The sequence below is a fragment of the Stegodyphus dumicola genome, chromosome 6 (genome assembly GCF_044657685.1).
Source record: "Stegodyphus dumicola isolate Sdum_Otavi_A_Nest chromosome 6, ASM4465768v1".
NCBI lineage: Eukaryota > Metazoa > Arthropoda > Arachnida > Araneae > Eresidae > Stegodyphus > Stegodyphus dumicola.
This window is the reverse complement of record NC_140773.1, coordinates 156,368,490-156,391,882: the sequence shown is the minus strand read 5'-3', so window position 1 is coordinate 156,391,882 and position 23,393 is coordinate 156,368,490. Positions and strand designations below refer to the sequence as shown.

Sequence of the window (23,393 nt, the reverse complement as noted above, 5' to 3'; positions counted from 1 at the left end):
TTAACGTTCCTCGTTCAATTGCTGGACGTGCTGTTTTTGTTCCGATTGATATGATGTTAAAAACTGGTCGAGGGTTTCTTGTAATTGCTCTAATTTAGATCGCGACGACTCGATCATGAGCTGCTGAGAAGGAGGCGATTCGAGCGGTAAAGTTTCAATGACCGTAGTCGTAGAAGAAGGAGGAAGTTTCAGTTGCTCGATCGTTTCTTGTAAAGCCATTTGCAAAGGGCGGATTAAACTTTCCGTTCGTTGCATCCATTCTTCAAGTCCCGTTTCGTAGCGTTGGTGGAGCATTTGCCATTCGTTCATCAAACGGTTTGGAAACTCGATATTATTATTATTATTATTATTATTATTATTATTATTATTCAATTGTTGTTGTTGTTGTTGTTGTTCTACTATTTGCCTCTGCCATTGTATTTTTTCAGACTCGTGCGTTCGAATTTGTGTCTGTAAGGTTTCGTGATCTCGTTTCAATTGCTCCCACTGAGTTTGTGAGGTTTCGTGATTCCATTTCAGCTGCTCCAACTCAGTCTGCAGGGTTTCTTTCTCCCATGTAAGGCGTTCCAATTGTCGTTGCAAATCCACGACTGAATGCTCTTTTCCGAATCGAGCGGTATTCACATATTGTTCTTTTTCCGCTAGAAAATAACGCATTTCGTTCCTGTGCTCTTGTTGGAGCGTCTCGATTTGTTTCTCAAAAGCTTTCCGATCTGCCTCCAATTGAGTTTCCAAAGAAGCGATTTTGTTTTCCAGGTCCTGCGATTCCATCGGAACAATCTCTTCCAAATGCAAGCCCGAAATGCGAAACAAGAAATCGATGATGCTCGAACTCTTTTTATACAGTTGAGGATAGAGATGGAGTAAAGGTCGACTCAGGAGAAAAGCATCGATCACGTCGTCTCGAAGATTTTGTTTGAGACCATCGACAACATTTAAAGATATAAAAGTGGGATCGGACTGGTATTGAAAAAGACATCGAACCAGTTCTCGTAACATTCTTTTCTTTTTGCTTTTTTTAAATCATTAAAAGGTAGGCTACTTTGTTCAAATCGAGCAACATATATTGATATTTTTCTTCGGAGCGGGACGATAACCAAATCATGACTTCTTTCAAGTAGCGACGATTCTTTCTAAAGTGGGAAACGTATATTTTAAATCCTTCTCGGGTCCATAATTCATTATTTCGGTAAAACGGTAGCCAATAATTACATTGTTCACGATTCACGTCGAGGAACGTTTCATGATGGAATGACGCAATCATGGGCGAAACATACATTACTAAAGACATATTCAAAACGACAAACCAAACACCGGTTAACTTCGTGTCATCAAAAGTAATTTCACAAGTATAAAAGTCCGATGGAATAGAATCCGTATGCAGGTAAGGTGGAAGGGAGCGTTTCCACAATTTATGCAGTTTGGCAGCCAATTGAGCACTCGCAGCTTGTCCCGTTAAATGTATGAAGTGGAGGATGAGCATGGGATGTAAATAGTGATACCAGTTGGACCACGATTCCCAGACGTGCGTATTTCATTTGAAAAATCGGAGGCGCATGCAATGCTCTAACTGGAAAGGTTCTCTTTTTATGTAGGTCATCGTCAGATCGCTTAAGGCGCGAAAAGCCATATTGCGAGGAAGTACTTTCCAGAACAAGGAAAACGGATTGATGGTCGAACAAACAAATAAGGTATTATTTTCATAGGAGACCTTGATAAAATCTCGAGAGGGAAATAAACTTTGTAAAAACTGATCGGTCGTATCTCTAGAGACGTTAATCCAACGAGGATCCTCTTTTGTTCCATGCACGCAAAAGACTAAAGACCCACGAGGAAACGGATAGTCTTTGTCTAAATTTTCTCCTTGGAAAATGAGTCGATTTTCACTGACCACGAGAATGCAAGGTGCTCGAACGAGACCCGGGCTAAAATGTTTCAAAGTATCGACATGGAAGATGGGTAGTTTGAAACGAACAGCTATAAAATAATATTGTCTATAGACATTTCCATACGCTTCTACATAATCCGAAACATTGTAGTACTTTTCATTATCCATGACAGAGCTTACTTTATCTCGCCTTCTTCCTCGAAAGGAATAAGTCAACAGAGCCAACTTACACGCTTTATATATACATGAGAGATGACGTCATTCAAGGACATAAACAAGGACGTTTATGTCTAGAAAAATAAAAGCTGGCTGGGAAAAATTTCCCAGATAATCTGAAATGTATATTAAAAAAAAAAAAAAAAAAAAAAAACTTTTTGTTAATTATGATAAAAATTAACTGTCCCCTCTTTTTGTCAGTGAAGGATGTCTCACTCTCTAAAAAATATACCTTGACCCATTCTTTTATTGGAGTTCTATTTTTAGAAAGGATGAGTCATGTTCTATTTTCCGAAAGTGTGAGACAACATTCCCAGACAAAAGGGGAAGGTAGTTCATTTTTATCATGTCTAAAGACATGATAAAAATTAACAAAAATGTTTTTTTTTTTTTTTTTTTTAATCTACTTTGAAATTTTTTCTGAGCTCTGGCTAGAAAGAACTCTGGTTTATCTATTTAAGACGTGCGAAACGAATTTCACTTTAAATCATTCTGTGCCGTGAATTCAACATTATATAGGAACAGACTTTATGAAGGTAAAAGTGCTCAGTTTATTTATTCTTTAGAGGAGCACGTGGAGATTTTATAGGATATTTACTTACAAAGCATTGCTTGTATTTTTTTAAGAAATATTAATCAAGTTAAAGATATATAATCATGTCGCAGAGCCTCCATTATTTAACAAGGATTAATTCGGTTGGAGATGCGCCCAACGATGCTTACATTTTCTACCAGATGTCGGGAGGAATCTTTTACTGTAACCGAAAAGACTACGCACAATTTTCTCGATTTTATACTCGAACGTCTGCCAAAAATCTTTTTTTAACGATGGATCTTTGCTCGACGACCCATCATTCCCTTATCCTAGATATTGATATTAAAACCGAATGCGATGCATCCCTTCCTTCATCTATGCTCTACGATTATGTAGATTCTGTTATTCTCTCAACCTTAAAATTTTACTTTTTATCCCTTAAGCATTTTACTTTTATTGTGGCTATTCGTCCAGGAGGTGGTATTCATGTCCATTTGCCGGAAATCTCGATCGCTCATGATGATTATATTCAATTCTGCAGCCAACTTCAACCCCGGTTCTATCACGAAACATCTGAATTTATTTTCCAGTTGGACGTTTTAGCGAATGCGACGCTTGTGAATTCCTCCAAGCCCTATACGAATAAATACGAACCCATGCTGATTATTTATGTAGACGAACAAACCACCTGGCGTTTAGATTTGACCAATCCCAATGCTTTCAGCATGCGATTGTTAGGCATTCAATCAAAATTTAAACGTCGCAAGGATACTACCAATTCCTTTTTTCGTAAACTGCTCCACCTCCAGCCAATGGATATTCAAAAACAACTTTATGAATATATGATGCCTGTGGTGACACTGTACGATCCTTTGTATCGAGTATCGTATCCCACGCTTATTAGCAAAGATGAGGAAGCTGGACCCGACGATGAAAAAGTGGCTACATTTGTGTATAAACTAAAAACCCCGATGTATATTTACAAAGGGAAGGATTTTGGAACCGAAGGTCATCATTGGTTAAAAACGTTTTACTTTATCAAGTTTAACGGGTTTGTGATTTCAGACTTTGAATCGAATAACCGGGCTCTAAACCGATGGTACCGGGAAAGTCAAAATTCTATCGTCATCGAAAACGATGTATTCCAGACGATGAATCAAGCTCTCAAGTTAGACAATCCTAGTTTGCATTCCGATCCCAATCCCCTTCGTACGATTATGCAGTACAATCAAGGTTACTATTTTTTACCTGTCTTTTGTGCCTTGTGTCAACATTTACGAATGTCCTCCCATACACTCGCATCCCATTTGCGTACGATATTAGTATCTCACGAACTCATAGATTCTGTGGAAAAAATAAACAGTAAAATTATAGATATCATTTCCCAAGATTTTACTCTCGACCGATCCTCTTTTGTGGTTCGAATCTCAATCCTAAAATTTACAAATTTAAAGATAAACTGGAAGCTATTATCAAAACCATGAAAGGCGTTATTTTATATTCGGTGTCTGGAGATCAGCTCGTGGAACAAATTCATCAAATTCAAGAGCGATATTTTCCGATTCTCGTCATTACCATGCACAATTCCTGTAAGAAACCTCAACGCTATATGTGGAATATTATCCACGAGTACTGGCAAGAAGTGCCCCACCAGATAGAAATTCTAAACCTGATGAATGCCATCTGGTCCTCCATTCAGGCCTATGCTCGGAATCAGTTTGCCGATAAAACTAAAAACATGTGTCCTTTCACAGACATTATGAAACAGGTCAACATTAATTATGTGGTCTCGTCCATTCTGAGTCGAACCAACATTGATCGTAAAATCATTCAAATGGATCGACATAAATGGCATATTCGAACCCACGATGGGGTTCTGAATCTCTTGACGGGTCATGTAGGAGGGACGGTTCCGGAATTTTACCTATCGGATCGACGTCTGGGCATCAATTTTAGTCGACACGAGTTGATACAATTTCGTCACGATCCGGATTTGATAGCCATCTATCGTTTATTAACCGACCGGAAATTTTTTCGACAATACCTGAAAAGCTGTTTTCTCGACCTCACGGACGATTTACTGGATACGCTGCGGGAAAAAGTGCGCGAGTTTCATGACAAACTAGAAACCAACCTGCTCATTCAAAGCATGCTTCATTTTTATGTGCACATGTGTAAATATACGTGTTTCGAATACGATCTGTTCATGTACCTTTTAGATATCCTGGCCAGTCTTCTCATTGCGACCAATTACGGTCGCAAATTTTTTATTTTGAAAGGCAACACGCGCAATGGAAAAAGTAAATTCTTTCAAATGATCTCGAAGGTCTTTGGAGGCTATAGTCATGGTATTCGAGCCGTCAATTTACAAACGACGATTGGTCAAGGACTATCAGCCCAACCCGAACTGGCCTCTTCGTTATTTTGTTGTCGGGTAGTGACTGTTGAAGAAATGTCGGGGAAATTAAACGAAAACCTCGTGAAAGAAATCACGGGTAATTCGACCACCAGTTTTCGGAATTTGTTCGAGCAAAATGTAGGAGCGATTCCCAGTGCCAAACTCATGGCTTCTACCAATACGTTCCCAGTGTGTACGGCCACAGAGGCGTTTAATGATCGCGTGGTAGCAATTCCTTTTGACGCCGTGTTTACGAAAAATGCTCCATCCCTCACCTCAGAACAAGTGATGCAGGATCAATATTTACTCGAAACCAAAGATTCTATCGTCGAAGATTCCTATAAAGGTTTCTTTTTAATGATTTATCTGCATCTGGCCCACAATATTAACATGGAGGACGGCATGATCCGTTACCGTTCCGAACCTGAAATATTAGTAGAATTCAAAAAAGAATTTCTATCTTCGACCGATATTTTTACACATTTCAAACAGTATGCCGATGTACAAATCATTCCCGGTTCTGTTACGACCTTTAATGAACTGAAATCGGCCATTCGACAATTTTTGAAAACGATGCGCGACACCTCCATCCACGAAACGGAACTCATTATGCGTTTCAATGATGAATTTGGACATTTGAAACGGACCGAAATGGATTTCAGTTCCTTTTCAGCCGAAAATAATATTTCCTCGTCTTTGGATATAGTAGAACCCCTTCAGTTTGAAAATGCCGAATTGAATTCGTCTCTCAAACGAAAGCATGACGACGAAGAGGGAGAACACTCAACCACGAAACATTTAAAAGTGGACGATGAACCCATTGATCTGCCTCAGCATAAAAGACAAGTTATTTATTACGATAATGTTATCATCAAAAATCTGAAAAAAGACAAGAATTACTAACCTTTTTACATATGCATGAGGTAGGTTCCCAACATTTCATTGTGTAATGACTTGGAAAAAACAAAAGTTGACTGAAGAAAGCCAGATTTCAAGATGTTTCTTCTTCAAAAACACAGAATCATGTAAAGTGAAACTCGCAATGCTGAAATATATAAGTGAGAGTCCATTCTTAAAAAAGGGTGATGTCCGGTCGATCGAGTCGGATTGGAAAAATTTCTAACAGCTGAGAAAAAATTCTAAAGATTTAAAAAAAAAAAAAAAAAAAAAAAAAAAAAAAATACCCCCCCCCCTTTTAGTCTGAAAATTGATGTCTTCAATTTTTCGAAAATTGAAGACATCAATTTCGGAAGAAAAAGAGGTTTTTTTTTTTTTGGTTTTTTTTTTTTAATAGAATTTTTTCTCAGCCAGCTTCGAGTCATTCTTTCTCTTCTCACTGACTATATATAAGAACGTTGTTCTTACAGTCCTGGTATTGACATTAACGTAGCTGCTAGAATAAAAGCCATTGTAGGTATTTCAGCTAAGCACAAACAGAGGCATGGAAACAACTTTTTAAGAATTTCTTCAACGGGTACCGTGGATTGATAAACGCAGTTTCCTGCAGCATCGCATGTGCGTTTATAATGTTCTGAGAGAAGATACTTGTACTGTTCAAAATAATTCCAGGGAATGAGGACTTTTCCACTACATGTTTTAGCAAAGTAGATTTCACCTTGGGCATCTTTCAGGACGTAAGGTTCTTCATTTTTCACTAAATAATATTCGTTCCCTCTAAAATCCACCGGGTATCGTTCTTTTCCGTCCGCGTATTTGGCCAGAACGAATTCGTTTTGAATTTGAATAACGAGGGATTTTTTACGTTGTAGAGGATATTTTTCATTTCCTTTCCGATCTTTGGCATAATATGGAAGGCCGTCTCGGGTTTTAGCGAAAGGATCACCTTTGTCGGGATAGATTTCCCCCTTTTGGGAGTGAATGGCATACCTTTCATGACCATATTCACTTTTCACAAAGACTGGATCTTTTTTTCGATATTTGTAATATTCGCTACCATATCGATTCGGATAAAATTCCATTATATTGCTTTATCTTTTCAAAAATAAATTTCTCGTCTAATGATTTTATTTTTACTTTTCTTCGTGAGCATGTTTAGCTAATAAATATTGATGATATTTATTGCCGTGCATTAAATAATCCATTGTGATCCAAGTATATTTCGTATTCGCGAGTAGTGCGTAAAAATATAAGAGATAGATGCAAGTGATATGGTAATGAACAGAATCTTTAGGAAAAAACTGACTGGCCATTTTGCGAATAGGGTCTAAGACTTCTTCATTCGATAAAATAAATTCTTCATCATTCCATTCCAGGGCATTAAACAGGGGCTGCTGATCGATTAAAAGATATAGGTGTCCATATTGCGACATATTATCTAACACGTGACGGATATGAGCAACGGCCTGTGATTGAAAATCTCGAACGAGTCGAGGCGTAATCTCAAAAAATAAATTCAGAAACCGGTACGTCGCTTGATAGTTTTCAAGTTGAGGATTTTGCCCAATCACGAATCGGATAAGTCGATCAATCGGTAATTGAATAGTTTTCAAAACAGAAATATCGTAATACTCTGCCATGCTTGTTTAATCCTTCGAACCGAAGAAGAAGAAGAAAAAAAATTAAATTAAATTGAAAAAAAAAATGAATCATTCAACCTTTCTTCCATGGCGAATCACCGAACGGTTCAATCGACAAATAGGTCCCTCCTTTCGATATATTGTTCTTATTTCCCATACTGCCACGTTTAATTTGGAAAGAGATTTAAAATCGACCTTGGGTCTTCAATCTTGGTCCTTAATACAATTTCTACAAAAGTTTCGTCAACATCGAGTGGGTATAGAATATATAACTCTGTTCACTCGCAAGGATAGGATACGTCTAGGACCTATTGCAGTACAAGTATCAGAGCGGATTTGTTTCCAACAATTAAAGAAAAAATATGGAACTCAATCCATCCACTTAGTTGGAGCCACCTATCTAAAAGGCAAATTGAGAGATTTTCATGTGATAACCGTAGAGGATTTTAGATTCAATGTTCTCCTGAAACAAGATGACCGATAAAAATAAAACATGGAATCCTATATCGTTCTCAATTTCGAAGGTTTCGAATTGAATGGTGATCCTCTCGCCAAAGAAATCAATCTTTCTTATAATGATGACTTTTCCGACTATATTATTAAAGAAGTGGCTTATATCACCCATGATCGTTCCCAAGGCATTATCTACGTGGAACCACCCATACCGTGGTCTGAATTATCCTATTCCGCCAAACAAAGTGTATCGAGTGTTCATTTACCGTTAGCGGATATAACGCATGGCTTTTCATGGAATGAGGGTCATTTGCCGTACGATCAATTAAAACCGTTTCTCGTAGCTCTAACGGCAGGATATAAAAACATTTACTGCCCTCATTATTGGAAAATTAATGTTTTGTACCAGATACTGGCCCGTCCTATTTATTTCAATTTCGTCTCCAAGAACAAGGAGGCGTTTCATACCGCGCCCATACCAATGAACTATGAATATTCATCGTTTTGTCCGAAACATATGGGTCGGACCAAATATTGTGCATTCCAAGAAGCTTTGTTTTATTTTCATCGCCTTCAAGAGTACAAGAAAGAAACCTTTCCGTTTGTCATTCATAAATCTTTAGAAAAAAAATGAAAAAGAAAGAGACTTACCTCCAACATTATCCAACACGTTATAGAATACTTTTTTTTTCCTTCCCCATGAATGAGTCAACTAGGATCTAGGTGGGTCCCTCTTCAACAGCACGTACACATTTGAAGCGAAACTCGAAATGCTTAAATAGATAAGAAAGAGTTCATTCCTAAAAAAATGGTGATGACTTGTGAATCCAGTCGGCTAGAAAAAATTTCTCAGAGCTATTAAAAAAAAAAAAAAAAACTTTTTGTTAATTTTTATCATGTCTTCTAGACATGATAAAAATTAACTATCCCCTTTTGTTTTCAATGATGTCTCACCATGTTTCTAAAAATACACCATGACTCATTTATTTCTTGGAATTTTATTTTTAGAAAGGGTGAGTCATGGTCTAATTTTCGAAAGGGTGAGACATCATTCCTAGACAAAAAGAGTAGATAGTTAATTTTTATCATGTCTAGAAGACATGATAAAAATTAACAAACAGTTTTTTTTTTTTTTTTTTTTTTTTTTTTTTTTTCAGCTCTGAAAAATTTTTTCCAACCGACTGGATTGACAAGACATCCCAATCTTTTTAAGAATGGATTGTTTCAGATATTTTTCTTTCTCTCACGACTTTAGTTTTTAAACAGTATATTAATGCAGATTAGGAACGCAAGTATGGCTAAGATACCTATCATAGAAAGAATGATTTTAGTCCAGTTGGTGGTGGATTGATGATTATTTTCGTCAGACTGTATCGGGTTGGCATATATTTTCTTCTTTCTTTTCTTCTTTTTCTCTTCCTCTTCCACTGGATCTTCCTGTCCTGGAAGACCGCTTTCCACTTTCTCGACCACTTTACCCTCCGAGTTATTATATATAACTTTATAGGGTTGGAATCCGTGTCGAGAAGCGCGTTTAGATCTCAAATTGGTCAAATAATCCATCGGTTTCGAATGCGATCGGTACAAGTAGCCTATCAAATTTTCGGGTTCAATTCTAGGGTCTCGTATAAACGCAGGCGTCCAGGGCTTGTCATTTAAATTGGGAACAATGATGATTTGATCACACGTGATGGGGTATCCACTCGCAAAGATTTGTTCCTCATTCACTTTCTTGAACTGGACAATGTACTCGTTATTATATCGATCGACCGGGTAGTAATATTCACCCAATTTATTTTGAGCGTACCGGTTTCCTAAAGGTTTTTGGGTAATGCGCTTATCGGCATGAATAATTTCCGGATAGATTTCATTATTCTCTGCATCTTTGGCGTATCGTTTCACGGCCGGATCTTTCATCAATTGATCGTACGATCCTTTGTCCGTCACTAAATATCGTTCGTTGCCGTGTTGATCGACCGGGTAAATAATGACCCCGTTCTTATCATGAGCATAAAAGAATTCTTTCAACCTCGTCATGGCGAATTGACCGCTATCCGGGTAAATTTCGCCTCCATCCGCTTTCCGCGCATACACTTGGTTCTGATCGGTATCTCTTCCAAAGATGACTTGCTGAGTGAAAGGGTGAAGGATTTGATAAAATTCATCGCCTGTAGCATTTTTAGGATAGATGGGTTTACCCTGAGAATTGATAGGATAGAACGGAATACCGTTTTTATCGAGGGCGTAAGACATGTATTCGGGCTTGTGTTCCGTATCGTCGGCGAACAAGGGATATTTTTCATTTCCTGTCTCATCTTTAGCATAATAATACCGCCCGTCGGCATCTCGAGCAATCATGTCGTTCCCAAACAAATCTTTGGGATACATCTCGGCCCCGGAATGCTCTTTGGCATAAATTTCTCGACCCTGGTACTTTAGAAAGACGGGCAAGTTATTGATTTTTCCATAATACTCCTCAAATTTTTTTTTCTCCACCGATATATACGGGTTTTTTAGCATAATGGGGAACTTTATATTTGTCTAGGGCATACAGTAGACTGGGATCGTCAGTGGTAATATATGTTTCAAATTCCCTTCGATCCTTTCTATATCGTTGATTTCCAAGATTGTCGACTGCATAATACTCATCTTTTGCTATCGAAGATCCTTTGGTAATCGTTTTGCTTTATTCGTCATTGTCGTCGTGGTAAATTCTCGGATAATATTCGTCCAAGTTTTCATCTTTCGCATAAATGCCTCCTCCTAAAGCATCTAAGGCCGGTTCGTCCCTATTTCCAATTCGAATATACGTTTCGAGACCGTTGAGTTGCTTGGGATAGTATTCGTCCCCACTCGCTCTCTTAGCGTAATAAGGGGTTCCATCGATGTTCCTAGCCGGCATTTCATTGTGCAAACGATCTCGAGCGTAAATTTCATCGTTGAATTCGTTGACGGGATAATATTCGCCTAGCGTATTGTTTCGGAAATACATTTCGTCCTGATCCGGAGAGAGTTCAAACAGCGGTCGTTTTGTGACGAGATTAAACGGGTATTGGAATTTATTGTTCTCTAAGGGAATATAGATCCGTTGACCGTTGGAATCGAGAGGGGCATATTCGATAGGGAATTGATTGACATCGAGTTTTCGAGCATAGTAAGGCTTTTGATGCTCGTCTTTGGCAAAATAGGGTCGATGGTGCTCGTCTAAAGCATAGATTTGTTCTTTGGTCTGAGGATTTTCCGGATACCATTCTTTTCCTCCGTAGAACTGATACAAGTAGTTAGTATTTGAGTATCCCTGCACCCCGGAAGTGCAGTCGACCTTCAAAAGTACTTGGATGTAGTAGTAGGCGGTAATGTAGGCGAGACTGTTTGTCATATACTATGTTTTTCTAAAATAGCGCGTTAAATGAAGGATGAGAGGCTTGTAAAAAAAAAAAAAAAGGGAAATGATTAAATTAAAATTCACGAGTCGAATGTAATATGCGCATTTGAAAAGGTTGGTTTCAGTTGAGTGGGCTGGGATAATATTCTGCATTGCTAAATTAGGAACGAGATGGTCGCTTTTCCTTGAGAAAGGTTAGATCAAGGTTAAGATTTTGAGGGGGAGGTGAAAGTAGTATTTGATGAAATACGTGTTTTGAAAGCGTAAACATCCTGTAAGCGCACAAGGCGAGACTTGTGAAACTTTCACTTGATCATTACATTTCGAAGCGGTGAGGTTGGTGCTATCATCCTCCATAAGGATTACAATGGAAGCTCGTAATGGTGAGTGAAACGTAAGGTTTTTTTTTTTTTTTTTTTTTTTTTTTGTGTGTGTTATTGTTCTTTTATTGTTAAATACTTTCTGCGATAAATGTTAAGCATAAAATTATAATTAAAATTAGTTTATTTTAGAACGCAAACGTAGATGTGTTGACACGTTGGGGGATGTGCAGCCGTCGGAAGATCTTATTTTAAACCTTGCTCCCGAGGAAGGCGAAACCTCCCGCAAAAAACTCAAAAGAATTAAAATATATATTGGAAAAAATGTTTCAATAGAAACTTGTGACTTCAAAAATGTCAATTATGTTTCATTTGTAAGGGTGTATCCCGAAACCTCCGCCACCCCCAAAAGATGTAATATAAATATGAATTGTATTGATCGTATAATCGAAGCTTTGGGGGTGATTAAGAGTCACTGTATGTAAAATTAAAAAAAAAAGATATCAAAATGCTGATTTTGCTGGAAAGCGGTAGTGGAAGTTAGTAAATTAATATGAATTTTATATAATATTGTAAACAAAAAAGTTCCATTATTTATTTATTATTTTTTTCAAATGATGAATTTTATTCAGTTAGCGCAAGCCCACCGAGGCTATTTGCGCACTTTAAGAACAACATTCGATGCTTCTCAGAAAGATCCGTATGAGATATTCAGAACGGCACGCCCTGCCATATACAACATTTTAAATACTAGATCGAGTTTAAGACTCAGGATTTTAATATGTTTGAAAATATGTTTTGAGAAACTGGGGAAAGATGAAAAAGAAATTAATCAGTGTTTTTATTTTTGTTCTCATTGCGAAAGGATTTTATCCTCTAACCAAATCTACGAAAGCATTGACAGATGCTTTAAAAAGATTTTAAATTTGATAGATAATTTTGTCCGTAATGGAAGCGGGTGGAAAATAAAAAAGTTAGAGTACCTTGACTTACACGTTGGAAACTATCGGGAAAATCGCGGTGGTTGTAAAAACATCGCTTTACCGACGGGATTAAAAAATAGAAAAGCGTTGTTAAATATCAAATGTGGTGACGACAATTGTTTTTTATATTCTGTTGCCGCAAGTGTTTTTCCGAAATCCACTAGAAATCCTCAGAAGGCTTACTTGTATAAAAAGGATATATCACGTTTTAAATTAGGATCCCTCAAATTTCCCTTGGCGTTAGGCGATGTAAAAATGTTTGAAAACCTGAACGATGTATCCATAAACGTGTATGGATATGAGGAAAATGATATATTACCTTTGCAATTAAGTGAAAAGCGAAATGCGACAAAAACAGTAGATTTGCTATATTTTCAAAAACATTTCTTTTGTATTCGAAATTTTAATCGTCTATTACACGCAAACGAAAAACGAGTAAATTTTTTTTGTAAAACTTGTTTAAGTGGGTTTCAGAGAAGGGAAACGTTAGAGTATCACAAAACTCTTTGCAATGAAAACAAACCGCAGAAAGTTAGCATTCCTAAAAACACACTTCTTAAATTTACAAATTTAATGAAAATGCATTATCATCCTTTTTGTGTCTTTACCGATTTTGAATGCCTCACGCGCAAGATTCAAACTGCGTTTCCTTCTCCGCAACAGAGTCATACTACCCCAATTGAACAGCATATTCCTATTAGTTATACCCTAATAGTTACTGACGTGGAAGACGAGATTATTTTTCATGAATATTTTTGCGGAGAGAATGTAATGGAACATTTTTTCACAACGTTGAGCGAAATCAAATCTAAAATTTTGCAAAAGATGAAAGAGTGTTTACCGATGCAGGAGACGTCGGAAAAAAGTTACGATTCAAATATATGTCATATATGTTTGAATCCTTTCTTAGAAGGCGATGTTCGGGTCAGAGATCACTGCCACTGGAGTGATGGGCATGTGAGAGGTCTTGCACATCGCTCCTGTAATTTGAATTTTAAAGTGTCAAACTACATTCCGGTGGTAATTCATAATTTCAGGAATTATGATAGTCACCTGTTACTAAAACACATGCCGAAAATGTATGCAAATAAAGTTAACATTATTCCGGTGAATTTGGAAAAATTCACCATGTTTACACTAGATGAAATGAAATTTATTGATTCGTTTCAATTTTTAGATGCGTCTTTGGACACTTTGGTGTCGAATTTGAAAACGTCACAACATGAATTTAAATTGTTTAATGCATTTTTTGAGAAAAATCCCCAACGAGAATTGTTATTGCGGAAAGGCGTATTTCCTTACTCATATTTTGCGTCAACATCGGTGTTGGATGAAATTTCGCTTCCACCGCAGAGCGCGTTTAATAATGTATTACAAGGAGAAGCAGTTTCCGACGAAGATTATGTACATGCCACACACGTGTTTCATTCGTTTGGATGTAACACTTTTGCCGATTACTTAGAGTTATATCAAAATACAGATGTTATTTTGCTAGCCGAAGTATTTTTATCCTTCAGACGCACCGCTCTAAAATATTACCAGTTGGATCCTGTACATTTTATAACGGCTGCCGAATTAACGTGGAATGCCGGACTGAAAGCGTCTAAAATTGAATTAGAGCTTCTAGGAGATGTGAATCAATACATTTGGTTTGAAAACCAAATGCGAGGAGGTATTTGTTTTCTGGGTAGACGTTATGCTCTTGCAAATAATCCTTATATCCCCGAGAGTTATAAACCCGATTTACCACACACCTATATCTTAGCCTTAGACGCAAATAATCTATACGGGTGTGTAATGAGCCAGCACCTGCCATTGGGAGGTTTTTACTGGTTAAAGGAAAATGAGGTGGAGGCGTTTGATATTTTGTCTTGTGTTGAAGACGGTGATGTGGGGTATATTATCGAATCCGATCTGTTATATCCCTCCCATCTGCATGACCAACACAATGATTTACCGCTAGCACCGAAACATTTTGAACTCACTTTTGACATGCTATCGCCTTATGCCAAAACCCTGAGCAAAAAATTTCAGTTAGACTTCCATGCAAAAAATTATTACCCAATTTTTTTGAAAAAAAAAATTACATCGCTCATTATTTAAATCTAAAGTTTTACGTAGAACAGGGTTTAATAATTAAGAAAATTCATAGAATTTTAGCTTTCAAACAACGAGCGTGGCTTAAAGAATACATTGCTTTCAATAATATGAAAAGACAAAATGCGTCTAGCGAATTTGAAAAATCTTTCTTTAAAAAGATGAATAACGCTTTCTATGGAAAAACCTGTCAAAATGTTAGGAAACGTATTCGCGTACAGGGCGTTTTTAGTGAGGAACAATGCCAAAAAAAATTAAACAGTCCTCTGCTGGAATATTTTGAAATAATTAATGAAAATTTTTCAGTTTTCAAAATGAAAAATCCAAATTTGTGTCTAGATAAACCGATTTATATAGGCTTCAGCGTTTTAGAATTAGCGAAGTTGCACATGTATAAATTATTCTATTCCCATTTTAAGCACTTTTACAAAGAAAAATGCGAGTTGTTATACACAGATACAGATTCTTTGTATCTCTATATAACAACTGAAGATGTATATAGTGATTTAAAAACGAATTTTTTAAATATTTTGGATTGCAGTAATTTCGAACCCAATCATATAATGTTTAATGAAGAGAACCGTGGAAAACTGGGATTTCTAAAAAGTGAGACACTCACCCCCATATCGGAATTTGTGGGTTTGAAATGCAAAATGTACGCATTTCGTTTCGGTGATACTGTTAAAAAGACCGCGAAAGGAATCAAAAGGAGCGCGCTCAAAAACATTGGATTTGAAACGTATAAAAACGTTTTCGAAAATGCTTCCCTGATTAGGAATTCTCAATATTCAATCATTTCAAAAAAGCACGAACTGCAAACGATTTTTCAAAATAAAGCTAGCCTCTCGGGATATTATGACAAAAAATATTTGTTAGATGATGGAATTCAATCATTGTCTTATGGTCACTATAACACGCGTGAAGAAGACATGAATTAAAAAAAAATGATGGAACTTTTTTGTAACATTTTATTGTAGAGTGTGACATTGTATTTTTGCAACTTATATTTTTTTATGCTAATGATCGACAAAAAACAAAAATGTGTTTCCCTCCCATAGAATACCCAGAAGATATGGCTTTATTTCAACCAATTTCTTTGCAAGATATGTGTATTCAAACTATTTTATCTTCGATATTATGTATAGCTGAACTGTATAATGTAGAACTGAATATTCCTCGTATGATTTTAAGAGATATAATAGAGAAAGGTCGATTCTGGATTGATTTTGAAAGTAGTTTCTCCTTAGAGAACAGAGATGTATTTTGGGATGAAAGTTTAACTCTCTATGAAAGAATTCGATTTAATAAGTGGTTTTCTAAACAATTTATTGCCTGGTTTTTCTTTGATGATGATGTTATATTTCTTTTACACCTAAAGATTGCACATATCACATTTGTAAAACATGTAATTGTTCAAAATAATGAGTCTAATATTTATTTGAAAAGCTGCAACAAATGTTTAGAATTGTGGTTACGATGTCAAACAGACACTACCAGAACGAAATGTAAAATTTTCAGAAAATTCAATCATTTCTTATGTTATAATGAAAGGGATACCCTTTCTTATATGCGAAATGAAGATAACTGGTGTGAGATATGTAAGCAAAGTCCTCTGTATTTCATTTGCGACGAGAATTCATGTTGCATTTCTTTTGGAAACTTGATACACGAATGTCCCCGAATTAACCATGATCACTGTTATAATAATTGCTATGGAGGTTATGTAGAAAACTTTTCTTTTAACTGTCGAATATGAACAAAAATACTGATACATTATGGCAATATTCTGATTAATCATTTTTATTTTATAAACACCCTGAAATTTTTGTTGATATGTAATGATTCCATTTATGTTTGTAACAATGTGAAATGTACTTTTTGTTTTATTTGATTACTTATTGTATTATCAATATAACATCTTACATGGTGTAATGAAGATAATGGGTTAGTTTCTATATAAATTTACAACGAAAAATCGTTTTGATTTCTTTAAATGTTCATTTTAATTTCTGATACTTATATGCGAAATGAAGATAATTGGTGTGAGATATGTAAGCAAAGTTCTCTGTATTTCATTTGCGACAGGAATTTATGTTGCATTTCTTTTGTAAACTTGATACACGAATGTCTCGCGAATTAACCATGATGACTGTTATAATAATTGTTATGGAGGTTATGTAGAAAACTTTTCTTTTAACTGTCGAATATGAATAAAAATACTGACACATTAAGGCAATATTCTGATTTATCATTTTTATTTTATAAACACCCCCTCCATGTATGTTTCGACGAAAAAGAGGGGGGGAAAGAAATTTTTGTTGATATTTAATGATTCCATTTATGTTTGTAATAATGTGAAATGTACTTTTTGTTTCATTTGATTACTTATTGTATTATCAATATAACATCTCACATGGTATAATGAAAATAATGGGTTAGTTCCCATATTGGATTTACATCGAAAAATCGTTTTGATTTTTTAAATGTTCATTTTAATTTTTGATACCTTTATATATTTTACAACAGTAATATGTTTTTTGTTTCATTTGATTTTTTCATTGTATCATGCATACAAGAATGATTATTTTGTATTAAGCTTCTGTAATCCTTTAGAAAAAAAATAAAAAAATGGACCTTATCCAAGAGGTCCGGTTTTAGTATCTTCTTGGAGGAATTTACATTTTATTAATTTCTTCAAGGCAGATGCTTTTACCGGAAAACAAAACAGTGGAATAGAAAAAGGCAGCTCATAAATAAGTGTAAAAATGTATTATTTATCTATATATCTGATATTTTTTTTTCAGAGACAAAAAAAAAATTGCATTTGAAAGAAAAAAAATCCTTTTTATTGATCAAATTGTTTGTGTTACACACAAGTGCGATGTAATTCTCGCACAATAGCATCATCATTCAGAATAACAAAGTAAGCAATTTTAATTACATAGCTTTCATCTCTTATACATTCACTTTCATATTCAGTTTTTTTCGAAGAAACACAATCCAACATGCTATTATATAATTTACTACATGCCGAAAAAAGAGCTATTTGTTCATTTTGAATGTATAAGTAGCAATATCCATATTGTTGTTGTGGTTGATGGTCAGCTTTATGAATATGCTTGACCACTTCGGCATTCTTCAAAATTTTCAGGTAATGACGATTTCCTTTCCCGCTAGTGTTTTCATCGTAAAGAGCATTACGAATGCAGTCGCTTAGGTTTTTAAAGAAAAAATGATTAATTTTTTCAACGTGTACTTCTTCAACAGGACTGTTTTCGGAGTTTCCAGTGTGCAAATAGCCGTAACGTTCCATCGTCGACTTCTGAAGCGTTAGTGATGTTTTGCAGGAATAACACGCATATTTATCAAAGACACACAATTTTGTTTCTTGGCATGAAAAGCATGACAACAGCGGCGACGTTTGAATTTTTTTTTTTAAAATTCATTAATAAAAATTTCATTTTTTTTCTTATCTTTCGTGCAGAGGTCCTTCAAAGAGTACCCTCTTACCATACAAAATAAAAAATAAAGAGCAAATTTTCCGCAGGATGTACTGGTATCATCTTGAAAGCATATTTTATTATAAAATGTTTTGTTAGCGTTGGTCATTAAAAAGTTTAAAATATTTTTGTTAGATGGAGCAAGACCATAACTGTCGAAGTAATATGCCGTGCTGTTTTTCTTAAAATATATCGAAATCCAGTGGCTCCCAGGTAAAGTATGCGGATCCGAATTCACTATAAATGAGGAGTAATGTCTCTTTCGTAAGGGTATGAAATCGGAAGGATATACACCTCCAAATGTTTTTTTTGATTCGACTGTCGCCACAGGCATATTGACACAGAGTTAAAGTATCCATTACCGCCTTTGTTCGAAATGAATATTTCTGTATATGCTTTTAAACACTTCTTCGTACACTTGATGTTTCTTTGATGGGAAAATTTCAATAATTTTTTCGGCAAAAGCGAGAAAGAATGCAATGCGCAGGTTCGCTATTTTATTGGAAAACATCATATCGCCTATACTTCGAATTACCTCCTCGCCTGCACCCGCCTCCTTATCTAGTTCGATAATTTCATTTCCGTATATTTGCAAAACTTCGTCCATGATTTTTAATAATCTGTCGTGACTCCGCGTGACTTGTCTATTTCAATTATGTTCCTGTATTCAGCATAGACTATCAGGGTAACTGTTTCTGGGAAGGCCGCTGCAAATTTGATATCAATGGCTATGTTTCCGCTCTTATTTATGCTTACGTGGCTTTCATTAGATGCCATATCCGGAGTCAAATCAACGGCATATAATGTATACCCATCTTTGTATTCATCAAAGGAGATATTAATGTTGGGGCTTGAATGATATCGATTTAAATCTGTAAAGATGCTTAAATAACTTCGCCCATAAAATGTTTTTTCGAAATTGGGCTGATAGGGTTTGGAAGGTATCATCTGTCCCCCATTTAATATGCATAGGTAGTTTAGGTTATAGTGATGAAATTTAAAAGGATTTCTGTTGATGCTTCCATTATAGGCGGCATTAGATACAAAACCTAGAATGAGACGTGTGGGTAGCTGACCAATAAAAGCGTTTGCTATAGTTGTCGATTGCAAACCGCTCGATATTGCAAAACTTTTTATGTCAATCCTACGAATGGGCATCTTAATAACTCCTTTTTCTAAAGCCTTTTCGTGTGCTATTAGGATGGAGGGAGCCACGCTGACTTTTCTCACGTATAGTTTTGCTAGCTGAATTCTAATTTTATAATTGTCGTTTGCCGACATCAAAGTGAAAACATCTTTATGCCTTTCCAGTTTAATGCGTACATTAACCCCGTTGACTAACAATTTCGGTTGAGTGGCCAAATCGAAGTGCAATGGTCCCACGATGTCGAGGCTTTGGCTAAGCTTGCAACGATTTGCACGCGTTGTATAACCTTCGTTTTCGTCTCCCACAACATGATGCTTAGATGCAGTATCTTTTGCAAATAAGCCAGCACTCAGTAGATTATCTTGACCTGATTTGGAATAGAACAACAAACTTTCCAAAAGGGCTCTATAAGAATAATTCACTTGTGACGAAACCTGTTTATCATTTAAAAATATTGAACAGTCGGAAAACAGTGTGTTTAAGATATAATTAACAGGTGCCACCCCGTCGGCGTCGGTGAGATTGGTATCGTTTTTTTTCGTTATTTTAAGTCGTGTGTGTAGTATCGTATGCGCCAAATCCAAATAGTGTTCACCATTACCGCTAATGTAAAATTCTATGGGCGTCTTATCAGACAATGAAGATACGGGGTGAATTTCCACGAAGGAAGAGGAATCGATGCCCAGTTGTACGGCGACACCATTAAAGAGATCCAATTCGCTCTTAAGGCATATAACCCCCTGAGTTTCCATTACTATTAATCTTTATGTAAAAATATCTGCTTTTGTCTTACAACGCTTGCTCTTTGATTGACGATTTTTCCTCTTGCGCTTTCTTTTTATACCTTCTCCCCTCTGTAATTTTTCAAAAATATCACTTTTTATTTTATTAGAGGTCTCACGTAACCTGCTCCGAGCAGAGTCCTTAAATGACGATCCCGCTGCAACATCTGACAAGACGTTCTTTCCTGTTTGCATCAACTGTTTGCCCAAATAACGACCAGCTCTAAGTGCCAACGGCACTTAGAGCTGGTCGTTATTTGGCGTAATGTATCGGCGCAAATCTCCAAAAAACCCATAACCTCGTTGGTGAGGTATACCTTGAAAGTAAACACCACCGCCACCACCAACTTGAGCACAATAATAGGATTCGCACTCTTTCTGATTTAAGTGCATTTCTCTAAGGATGTTTTAAGAAAGTGAGAGGAAAGCTTGAAAAATCTTCAATTTATATAGTTTTCTTACGGCGAAAAGACAGGACTACAAATGTTTTTCCTCCCGTAAAGGTAATTTTTTTCCCGCTACTCGTTCTCAGTTCTATTTCTATCGTTTCCACATAGTGCTTTCGCAAAGGAAAATATATAGTTTTTTCATAATGCTTCACAATTTGATCATTTTTTTCATTCACGCAGGGAATAACCCTTAGCAGCGGAACATGCACATCTCCAACGTGATGTGATTCGATTAAATCGCTGTACACAAAAATTTCTGTAATGCCCCCGTCCAGTTCTAAAGGATAGTCGCTTATATATTTTCCGCTCTTGAAATGGGTGTTGACGAATCCCAGCATGTCTGCCAGCCCTTTCCCAAATGCCAGCTCCGATTCTGGAGGAACTTCTAAAAACACTTTTGAATTCGCTAATTGTCTTAAATGTATGTGTTGAAATTCGCGAAATAAAGTTTCCGGTGATTTATATACGCCTGCGCTGACATGCAAATGTAAAGTTTCTTTTTCAGTCATAGTTACTTCGGGATATCCTTTAATTATAAGTTCCACAGCTTCCCCCTCCTCCACAGTTAGGGGCAAAAGCACAGGAAACTTTCGCGTTTGCGAAATTATAAGGTTTTCGTGGACGCCGAGTATCCTTAAAAGGGAGGATGCTCTTTCTTGAGTAATATGCAGCTCCGTGTTTTCTGACACCTTTATTTCTAGTTGGGACTTCGTCTGATCGTAGGTGAAAGTGACAAAATTTTCCAATTTAAGATCTTGGATATTTTTTGCTACGTCGCCAAAGAGACCCCTAGATACATCTGCTTTTATTAAGGTTAACGGAATCAAATGCAGTTTCGTGCTAGAAGGGCTCCTATTTATGATTGAAAATAACTGATCTTTGTTTTCAGCTATTGATCTGAATCTCATCACTTGAGATTTTTTAATAATAGTATCTTCATCTGGTAAGTAAAACATCTGTAACATTTTAGGAGCTTTTCTTTTAGAAATGTGTACTTCGAAACCATTTGCAAGAACCCAGCGAATACTCCTCCCTTCATGTTCTAGAACGAATTTCACAGCGTCCTCTCTACCGAGAATGGTACTAATTTTATCATTCAGTTTTGATAAAAATTCCTCTAGAGAAACATCTGCGTTTACCGAAACTAAAACGCCATAATTAAATGATAAAGTATGGCGTGAAAATTTAATAGGAATGCTTTTCTCCACATTCCTAGTTATTACATAGTCATTATTATACTCTCCCACATTATACCAATTTCGTGGAATAAAAATTTCAGTTAGACCTACTTCCCAAGAATCGTTCAATAACAGAGGAGAGGCGAGTTTTGTTCGATAAGATGATTGATTGTTTTGAGGGAAATACTGCATGCTCGCATTGCTGGGTAGAGTAATGTAGAATTCGTCTGTCATTTCATCCATGACGCTTTCACCCACGAATTAAACCGTCGATCAAAGCCTTTCCACTTGACGAAATATTCTTTCTTAGCACCGACACCTCTCGTTTGCAGAATTTTTTCCACTCTCCAGAAATCGTGAGAACTCTTTAATACTTTTTGTAACTCTTGTTCGTAAAACCTTCCTTTCAGAACTGTTCCTTTTAAATCTTTAAGCAGATATGTCGGAGGACTCGAAGGATATCTCTTAAATATGACAAAACCCTCATCAGTCCAACTGGGCAAATAACCTTTGCGAAATGCTCGCCTTGTTTTAGAAATCCTCACCTGGTCATTTACCTCAAATTTGTATCTCGGTTTTATGCTATAGCCATACAGTTTTTCAAAAATTTCACTTTCTAGTTCCGGCTTCACGTCGGCAGGTGCATAACTAGTACTACGATGAATACTCAAATTATAGCTTTTCAAAACTGATTTCAAGACATGCACATACCTGAAGGAATTGGTGTAAGTAAATATTCGATAGAGTTTAGATTTTAGCGTTCGATTAAATCGCTCTATAACACTCGCCTTGTATTCGCTGTTAGAGGCATAATGATGTATTCCATGTCTTCTAAAATAGTCACGAACTTTTTTATTAAAAAATTCTTTTCCCTCATCTGTTTGTAAATTCACCACAAAATTTGTCTCCTTAAATAGCTTCTTAAATCCTTCGAGTACAGAATCTGCACTCTTCGATTTTAAAGGAATGGCATACCCGCGTTTAGAAAACACATCAATTGCTGTTAATAAATATTTTACACCATCGTTATATTTAGAGAGCTTAGACAAATCAATCAAATCGCATTGCATTAATTCTCCAATGCCGAAAGACAACACCTTCCGTCGTTTGAAATTAAAGCGAACTGGTTTATGTAACGTATAAGCATCCTGTTTCATTAACCATCGACGCGTCGTTTTCAACGGAAGTTGTGCGGCACGAGCCAATCTTACCACTCCGCCATACGAAGCGGGGTTTTCTACATCGTAATAGATATTTTCTAAAATTGCGTCGGCATCGTTTAAAGCTCCTCCCATTCCTCTTTATAAGGTGCTTGACTTTGGGATCTCCCTCTTCTTTCCTGCTGTACTTTATATCTCTGCTGTTTTCTTTTTGTTTGATGATCGAAGTCTTTCACATTTGATGGGGGCCATCGAAAGACATTTTCCTCGCCGCTCGAGGATTTATTTTCCGTGAGGGGGTAGTGCGATGAGGTATCTCTCATGCGAGACAACACATTCTGATTCCCTATCCATGAGCGCGGTAT

General features: G+C 36.4%; 1 protein-coding gene across 1 annotated transcript; it reads left to right on the top strand.

The window, feature by feature from the left end:
• The first annotated feature begins 11,548 nt into the window (after window positions 1–11,548).
• Window positions 11,549–17,465, top strand: LOC118200106 (uncharacterized). The gene is made up of 2 exons (XM_085819089.1): window positions 11,549–11,795; window positions 11,925–17,465. The coding sequence occupies exon 2, from the start codon at window positions 12,347–12,349 to the stop codon at window positions 14,816–14,818; it is 2,472 nt and encodes an 823-aa protein (XP_085675215.1). The 5' UTR covers window positions 11,549–11,795; window positions 11,925–12,346; the 3' UTR covers window positions 14,819–17,465.
• The last annotated feature ends 5,928 nt before the right edge of the window (window positions 17,466–23,393 follow it).